This window comes from Ictalurus furcatus, chromosome 24 (assembly GCF_023375685.1).
Source record: "Ictalurus furcatus strain D&B chromosome 24, Billie_1.0, whole genome shotgun sequence".
Classification (NCBI taxonomy): Eukaryota; Metazoa; Chordata; class Actinopteri; order Siluriformes; family Ictaluridae; genus Ictalurus; species Ictalurus furcatus.
This window is the reverse complement of record NC_071278.1, coordinates 9480543-9490114: the sequence shown is the minus strand read 5'-3', so window position 1 is coordinate 9490114 and position 9572 is coordinate 9480543. Positions and strand designations below refer to the sequence as shown.

Below are 9572 nucleotides of genomic sequence, written 5' to 3'. Positions count from 1 at the left end.
GGGCTGTGTGTGTTCCTGAACTCGTCAGGAGGTTCCTGTGTTTCCAAATTGTCCCCAAATTATGTACTACCTCAAAGGCATATCTACTGTCTGTGTAGATATTTACTGACTGTCCCTCAGCATGTCTTCATGCCTCTATGAGGGCATATAGTTCAGCTGCTTGTGCTGAAAGGTTTGAGGATTTACTGACAGAACATCTCGTGTCCGGTTACTACTGCATAGCCCACTCGATTTTTACCTGTCTCTGGGTCACGTGACGCAGACCCATCCACAAAAAGGATCAGATCTGGGTTTTCCAATGGAACATCCTTCAGGTCAACTCTAGGGGAGCAGAGTTCATTAGTCAGTACAACACAGTCATGTGGTTCCCCGTCTCCCTCTGTTGGAAGAAGAGTAGCAGGGTTAAGGACAGTACATTGTTTTATAGTGACATTCGGCATGTCTAGTAGTATAGTATTATGGTGCAGCCACCGTTGGGTGGACAGGTGTGAGGTCTTTTGTTCAAGCATGAGTAATCACACTTCATGTGGTACCAGAAGGGTCAATTCTGAGTAACCTATAAGGTCTCTGGATGCCACCACAGCTTTCACAGCTGCTGCTACTACATGTACACATGAGGGAAATTCCGCAGCGACTGTGTCCAACTTACCTGAGAATGAGCTGTTCAACCTATCGCATATGCCATCTCTCTGAGTGGTGCTTCTAGACTAGAATGAAAGTTCTGCAATACGAACACATACCTAGGAAAGATAGAACCTGTTTCTTCATCAGATAGAACCTGTTTCTTCGTCAATGGCTTGGGAATCTCCTGATTGCAGATACTCTCTCACCTGAGAGTTTCTTTCCCTTTGCAGAAATGTCATGACCCAAGAAATCTCACTTCTTGTTGTACATACTGTAATTTGGAGAGACTGGCTTTGTGGCCTTCTTTGGCAAGATGCTGCAACAATTTAATGGTGTCAGTTTCACACTGTGCACTGGAGAAAGCATTAGAGGTGCTAAGATGTCCTTTAGCATTTGGTTGTATATCACTGGTGACTCACAATACCATTAATACATGCGAGTGAAAGTATAAGGACGTCCGACAAATATGAATGCAAACCGAAACTGATTGTCCTTATCAAGAGGTATACTGGAAAATGCATTAGCTAAATCTACGACTGAAAACTATTCGCTATTAGCTGGAAATTGGCTTAATATAGTGTAAGAATTTGGCATGTCTGGAGCTCTCTGTTTTACTGCTGTATAAACTGCCTGCAAATCTTCTACAAATCTCCATTCATCAGGTTGCAGGTTAATTTTTTTGCTTCTCTCACAGGAAATATTGGAGTGCGCACTGACGAATCAGGACAGGGAGCAATAACCCCTGCCTTCAATAATTAATAGAAATCTGGTCTAATGCCCTCATTAGCTTCTGATTTAAGAGGGTATTGAGATTGTCTGGGCCTAAAGTCAGATTTGGGCGTGATCACAACTGGTGGTGCACTTCTAATCAGGCCTATGTAATGTTTCCCTTGGGCCCACAGCCTGAGACGCACCTTCTTCAATTGTGGGTGTATCTTTAGGGGTGTGGGGCTGGTCCCAAGGTTCAGAAACATTCCCTTGTCATGACATATTGTCACGTTTCAAAGATGGTTATTCAATTCAATTCAATTCAATTTTATTTGTATAGCGCTTTTTACAATAGACATTGTCTCAAAGCAGCTTTACAGAAATATCAACATGGTATACAGATATTAAAGGTGCGAATTTATCCCAACTGAGCAAGCCACTGAGTGGCGACGGTGGCAAGGAAAAACTCCCTAAGATGTTTTAAGAGGAAGAAACCTTGAGAGGAACCCGACTCAGAAGGGAACCCATCCTCATCTGGGTAACAACAGATAGTGTGAAAAAGTTCATTATGGATTTATATGAAGTCTGTATGGCCTTAGGAGCAGCCGTAGTCCCAGCGGTCTGGAATTAAAGAAGATTTGAGCTCCATCCAGAGGCAGAAAGGATCTGGATCTCTAGTATCTCCATAAATTCGTGTGGGGCTCGGCGAAAGGAGAGAGGGAGAAAAAAAGATAATTATGACTGCGAAGTAGTAGAACAGAATCTAGTCAGGGTAGGCTTGAGTAAACAAATACGTTTTAAGCCTTGACTTAAACACTGAGACTGTGTCTGAGTCCCGAACACTAATAGGAAGACTGTTCCATAACTGTGGGGCTCTATAAGAGAAAGCTCTTCCCCCTGCTGTAGCCTTCACTATTCGAGGTAATAGAAGCAATCTCAGATTTCCAAACAATTTAATGAACAAATGAACAACAAAACAAAGACAAAGACAACTTGGCAAAATACTGTGGTTAAGGCTAAACATAAACTATCAAACAAAACATGGTACAGGGACACAGGTCAGGAAGACAATATGCGAGACAAAGAAGCAGTGCAAACAGTGGCTATATATATATGGGTGCTCGTTAAACAAAAATACAGGTGCAGGTGGTCATGTGACAGTAACAGGGTGCAGTGACTGCTGGGACATGAAGTCCAGAGTTACCTCCTTGATATATGATAGAACCCCCCCCCCAAGGGCCCTTCTCCTGGAGCGCCCAAAAATGCACTCCCTCCATCTGGTGGTCCTGGCCCCCTGGGCAAAATGTCCCCAGCAAAACTAGGAGACTGAGCGGCGTCCTCAGCGGAGCAAGAAAGTAATGCACCGTCCTCAGTGTAACAGGTAAGCAGAGCGAAGTCCTCCGCGGAACAGGTAAGCAGAGCAACATCCTCAGCGGGACAGGTAAGCAGAGCGACGTCCTCAGCGGGGCTGGAGCTCAGAGCGACGTCCTCAGCGGGGCTGGAACTCAGAGCGACGTACTCAGCGGGGCTGGAGCTCAGAGCGATGTCCTCAGCGGGGCTGGACAGCCAGACAATTTCCTCCACAGGACAGGAGAGGGGAGTGATGTTCTCCGCGAAGCCAAAGGGAGGAACGATTCTCTCCGCGGAGCATGAGGGGGGAAACAATGTCCTCCGTGGAATACCTGAACACATCATAATAAACACGTGTACGCATACGAGAATGAATAAAGGGGAGTGGAAAGGAATTTATTTTCTGAACAAACATACCTGAACACACCATAGTAAACACGTGTACGCATACGAGAACGAATAAAGGGGAGTGGAAAGGAATTTATTTTCTGAATAAACACCGTGAGTGTGTGTGTGTGTGTGTTTCCCTCACCTGCCTCTTTCATTCGTTTGTACACATCACTCCCTGCTGAGGAGTACGGGATATAATCATGAGCAACAAAGTCAATCTGAGAACACACGCACGCAGGTTAGAGCTCCAGTATAACGCTCTGCACAGACAAGTTTCATATTATTATGTCATGAAGGAAATCCATGAGTTCAGATAATTAAGATCAGTCAAGACAGAAATAATGGCGCCCAATAGCTGAGGCACTGCAGTGGCTGAGCTGCATTACTGGAAGTACTATAATGTAGTATGTATACAGTAGTGTGTGTTGTATGTGTGTGTGTGTGTGTTTTGTGGGTGTGTATGTGTGTGTATACTTAGGGAACTATTCTAGATTGCCCACAATGATGTGTTTATGTGTATGATCCTTCAGTAAATTGCAGCAGACACACACCCGGTGTTTGGTGAGGAAGTCTTGTGTGAGGGTCCACGGTGCGTTGCGCACCACTTTGTCCATGTAGCAGCAGTGTGTAACGATGTCGTAGCGCTCCTCCTCGTTCATCAAGGTGAAGCCCCTGAGTTTGTGTGCGAGGTCATCACTGCACACTGCACACATCACAATCATAACTCTATCAGTCTGTTGCACACACACTTCCTCAACACACTCTGTATTTAAGGTCAGTGTGTACCTCCGACGATGAGGTGTGTGTTCGGGAAGAGGACCTTCGCCTGCATGAGGTCTTCGGCGTGTCCTAAGTGAAACAAGTCGAAGATGCCGTCTGTGTACACCCTCACTGAACTGTCAGCTAACACACACACACACACACACACACACACACACACACACATCACCAGTTCACTTGAGCATGGCCTGTGCAAGCATTGTGTTATATCACTGTGTGTGTGTGTGTTTGAGAGAGAGAGACATACGTGGTGTTCCCCTTCGAGCCTCCTCCATGCTGACGCGTTCATATGGCTGATCCTCCAACGAATTGAGCTGATCGGCATCTCTTACAACCTAAACCAGGGGTGTCAAACTCATTTTATTCCAGGGGCCACATACAGCATAATATATATACATAACATAAATTACAATAAGTCCATGTTTTTCCCTTTGTTTTCGTGCAAAGAAGTACAAGTACATTAGGAAAATCTTCATATTTAATGAAATATCCTTTTACAAAACATATCATGAACAACCTCAGATTTCTTAAGACAAACATGTGCAATTTGCTTCTGATTATCATTTACATGTGTACATTACAACTGGTCACAGTGTTTAAAACTTTAAGTCACAGATATTTTGAACAGAAAAATATAGTATTGCACTCCATTTTTCTTGGAAAACTCTTGGAAAAATCTTGGATCATTTTTCTTGGAAAAAGACATTTTGACTAATGAGGGTGTGGGGGTGAGTAGAAAATAGGGTAGACTACACCGTAATAACAAACAGCAGAAGGTGCTTTGCTACCATGTGCTGTTCGGTCTGAATCCCAGGGTTGTGCTGCGGCTTCTACTCTGACATATACAGTGCTGCCCTAGCAGATAAATTAGGAATAGCATTTTATTAAAAATTTCTAGTTTGTGTCTTTTATGTATTTTGTTTACTTTCAAAATTCATCCTGCGGGCCGGATTGAACCCCTTAGCAGACCAGTTTTGGCCCGCGGGCCGTACATCTGACACCCCTGGCCTAAACCAAAAGAAAAGAAAAAAAGAATTCTCACACGTTGTTATTTCGTTCATTAGATAAAAATCGTGTGTGTAGTTTTTGTTCTTTTGTGTTAAACATTAGCACAGATTTTCCTGATAAAAAAGAGAGAAAATGCTAAATGAGCCCCAGAAACCCCCATGATGATGATGATGATGATATAATATCAGTACTGTGATGAATGATGCAACAGTATGCTTTTCTGTGCGTATATCATGTCTTTTTTCTTTAAATGAGATGCTGTAAAATTAAATTAATGTTAAAATGTTGTACTTAAAGTTTAAAATTGTAAAACCATAAGAACCGTAAGTCTCAGAATATTTCTGTTTGGAGTATTTTTTAATCTGAATTTTTAAAGGAAATCACTTCCACAGCATCTCTTTTTAAAGCCCTGCGTTATTACCCCGGTGTGGCGTTTATATCTGGCCGTCGTCTCTCCTTCCTCTGTCTCTCCGTTGGAGTCATCTCTCTTCCTCTTCCGGGAGGGAGCGTGGGATGAAGCGTGAGCGTCCATCGAAATCTTGCAGGAAAAACAACAAATACTCTACAACACTCCTGCTCAAGTAAATCAGAGTAAGATAAACCGAAATTACAGTCACAATCTGTTTACACCTAAATATCTCAAATAAGAGTAGACTGTATTTCCGAGAGATGCGCTCTAACCTCTAACGGTTTTATAAAGCAGAATCAGAATGCACTTTATTCCCAAATATGTTTACACTCAAATGGAATTTGTCTTGGCAACAGGAGCTTCCAGAGCAGAAAAAAAGGAACATCACACAATATAAAAAAATAAGTAATTAACTTATAAGCCCAATTCTGAAAAAGTTGGGACAGTATGGAAAATGCAAAAAAAAAAAAAAAAAAAAAAAAACCCCAAAAAGAGTCATTTGAAAATTCAGTTCATGCTGTACTATACTGAAAACATATGGAGGCCCCCTAGTGCCAGGTAAAAAAAAAAACAAACAAAAAAAAACAACAACTGTGTGTAATCCGTGCCCTCGGTTTTGCAATCCGTGCTGGGCAACTGTTTAAGATTCTACTAAGTTTATAGTCGTCTACTTAAAAGGATATCTAACTTATTGCAGTGTTAGGATACAGTATGGATAAAGAATTTTTATAACATATATATTATTAATGATATACCTTTATATTACACATATAAACTTATTGTGCCATATAAAAATCTTATACAGTTGCCTAAGTCATTCACTCTTTAGATGGTCCTTTACTGACTCCATTAATATAAGGCGCTGATGACCTGCATTTCCCAAAGCTGCTTTCACAGGCTTTAACGGGAGAAAATTTAAAAATATATTCAGTTGTATTGGTTCTATGTCCACTCAATACACATTATTAAGACAATACACATTATGCCCTTTTTGTGTGTTTATTTCTTGAGAAATAGAAGAGAGAAGCTCGAATGTACAGCGAATGTACAATATAAACCCAACTTTAACGCGGTGCGCGCACGGTTAACAAAACCGAGAGCACAGATTGTAAAACCGAGGGTATGGATTGCAAAATCGAGGGTACGGATTACACACAGCTCTTTTTTTTTTTTTTACCTGGCACTAGGAGGGCTCCGTAAAAACACATCATTTGATGTTTTACTTTGTGAATTTAATTTATTTTTTAATGTATACACATTTTTAATAAACATGCATGAATTTTAGTAAATGCAGACAAAGTGAATAGCTGACAAATGACATTCAATATTGTAACACACAAAACAGCCAGATATACTTACTTATTGCTAATCAAAGAAAACAATTTATTAATCAGACATCAAATAAATCCCAATGGAATTCAGTATATACAAGCTCATTAGAATTGTACTGTTTGGAGGCTGTCATGCGAGGGAGAGGAATGAGATTCCAAAATTGAATCTGAACTGGACTCACACCCAATTCTTGTAGGACGCACTGGAGAACCCACGTAGCTCTGCTGTGAACAGACAGCGGATATATCTGAATATATGGCATTTCATTTCAGTGGTATATACATGTACTAGGGCTGCACAATTAATCGAATATCGATCGCGATTACAATTTTGGCTGCCCACAATTAAATGAACATGATCGACTGCGATATTGATGTTTAAAGTTCGTCCTCCGCTCATAGAAAACTCAGCTGCAGATCAAATCAAGCACTTCCTAAACTTACAGCCAATCCGCATAGAACGGCACAGGGATGATGTCATTTTGTAATGCCAAAACCTGGAAATGGAATTAGCATTTTAGCGCTCGAGCTGCTAGCTTCGCTTCGGATATCATGACACTAACATGTTGCTAAATGACACTACAGAGGTTGTCAGGGACATTAAACGTTATCACGCTGAACAGGAAAAAACGTTGCAAATAAATTCAGGGCTCTACAGTGTGACCATTTCACTCGCATTTACGACTGAAAAGTATTTTGTGCGACTGTGAATAAATATTTATTCGAGTGAACTCGAATATTATGCGAGTGACCTGTTCGGAGTTGTATAATACAATCGGAATAAAAACTACAGGAAGTCCAAAATGCATCTACACCGTGCAACAGTTACTTTCACACTGCTTTACATCTCCTCAGTCAACCAAACAAGTGTGTAAATACTGCAGAGAAGCCATTATGATGACAAGAGTAACTCTGTACATCATCTGCTTCAACTTCCCGATCTCTTCTGACACTTAGTGATAAGTTTCAGGCATGATCTCTGAGTCTCTATTATCGCTCACATTCAAGCGCGATATCGACCACTACCAGATCAACTTTCGTATTTATTAAACGAGATTTCGACCACATATTAGCAACGAAGGGATTGTGACTTCAGAATCTTTTCTGCCTTCCTGTTCAGCTGAGGACATCACTCTGCCTTCCTGTTCAGCTGAGGACATTGCTCTGCCTTCCTGTTCAGGTGAGGACGTTGCTCTGTTTTCCTGCACTGCCGAGGACGTCGCTCTGCCTTCCTGCTCGGCTGTGGACGTCGCTCTGCCTTCCTGCTCGGCTGAGGTCATCGCTCTGCCTTCCTGCTCGGCTGAGGTCGTCTCTCTGCCATCCTGCTTCACTGAGGACGTCGCCCTGCCTCCATGTTCCGCTGAAGACGTCGTTCCTCTTCCTTGCTGCGCGCAGTATGTCACTCCCCCTTCCTGCTCCACGGAGGACATCGTTCCCCCCTCATGCTCCACGGAGAGCACCGTTCCTCCCTTGGGCCTCGCGGAGAACCTCGCTCCTCTCCCTGGCCTCGCGGAGAACCTCGCTCCCCCCTTGGGCCTCGCGGAGAACCTCGCTCCTCTCCCTGGCCTCGCGGAGAACCTCGCTCCCCCCTTGGGCCTCGCGGAGAACCTCGCTCCCCCTTGGGCCTTGCGGAGAACCTCGCTCCCGTCTATGGCCTTGCAGAGAACATTGCTGCTTCCCTCTCCTGGGGGGGGGTTCTGTCATGTATCAGGAAACTCTGGACTCCAGTTCCCATCAGCCACTGCACTGCACTACATGTCACATGACCACCTGCACCTGATTCAGGTTCTGTTAACGAGCACTCTTGTGTAAATATAGTCATTGTCTGCACTGTTTCTCTGTCTTTCGTTGTCTTAGAATACCATGTTCCATGTTTCCGTGTTTTGTTTCATGCCACAGTGTTTTGCCTAGTTGTCTTAGTGTCTGTGTTTTGTTGTTTGTTTATTTAATAAACGTTAATATATCTGCGATTGCTTCTGCTTCAACCTCGGTACGTGACAAGCCCCAGTGTCTCTCAGCACACGTACAGGCTTCTTTACCTCATTAGGACCCAAGGACACATATCCTGAATAAACGAAAGGTTCAAATTCTGGCTCAATTCGACAAAGACCTTCAGAAAAGTTCTGTGAAGCCGCGGCTGCATTAAACTTTTTAACCTCGGGTTGTTGCCTCGCTTGCTTTCGCTTTAGTACTGGGCAATTTGCAATGATGTGACACGGCTCGTGACAATAAAAACAGTCATAAGACCCAGCTGAGGGTTTAGAAAAGGTACGGGTTTTACCCACAGGCTTCGATGAACATACTGACGCATCATTCCGAGACAAAGAAGGACTGAACACAACTTTATGAGTCAAAACAAACTCATCTGCGAAAATAGTATCTTTGGACAGTGTATTAATTCTCTGCTCGTTCAAATGCACCACCAGTGATTCTGGCAAACATGACTTAAATTCCTCTAACAATATCAGTTCCCTAAACTGATCAAAATTCCTCACACCACTAGCTGAACACCATTTATCTCACAACGTGGCTTTCTCACGGGCGAATTCCACATAGGTTTGGTGCAGGGACTTAATTCATTAACAAGTGAAACATCTCATATTGAGTCATAAACATGTGAAACATGTCATTCTATCATATTAAGTCATAAACAAGTGAACTAGATCATATTGAGAGGAAAACAAGTGAAACATCTTATACTGAGTCATAAACATGTGAAACATCCCAGCAAACACAAACGTGCTTCCGACGAAGTGTACGTATTCCAAAGTTTGTACATATATTTTTGCATTAATGATGCCCTCACAGATGTGCTTACCCGTGCCATGGCCACTGACACACCCCCATTCCATGACACGCTGGCTTTTGGACCTGACGCTGATAACAGCTTAGATGATCCTTTTCCTCTTTGGCCTGGAAAACATGATGGCTGTTTTGTCCAAAAACTATTTGAAATGTTGACTCGTCTGACC

The 9572-nt window shown here is 42.7% G+C and overlaps 1 protein-coding gene across 2 annotated transcripts; it reads right to left on the bottom strand.

Annotated features, from left to right (window-relative positions):
• Positions 1–2467: 2467 nt before the first annotated feature.
• Positions 2468–7614, bottom strand: LOC128600822 (choline-phosphate cytidylyltransferase A-like). Of its 2 annotated transcripts, XR_008384608.1 has the most exons (5): positions 5282–7614; positions 4100–4187; positions 3859–3975; positions 3215–3775; positions 2468–3014 (listed from the first exon to the last, which is right to left on the bottom strand). XR_008384608.1 is itself a non-coding variant. In XM_053613524.1 (4 exons), the coding sequence occupies exons 1-4, from the start codon at positions 5390–5392 to the stop codon at positions 3555–3557; spliced, it is 537 nt and encodes a 178-aa protein (XP_053469499.1). In that variant the 5' UTR covers positions 5393–7614; the 3' UTR covers positions 3173–3554. The 2 variants fall into 2 exon arrangements, 1 of the variants encoding a protein (XP_053469499.1); XM_053613524.1 differs by lacking the exon at positions 2468–3014 and having other exon boundaries at positions 3173–3775.
• Between the last annotated feature and the right edge of the window lie 1958 nt (positions 7615–9572).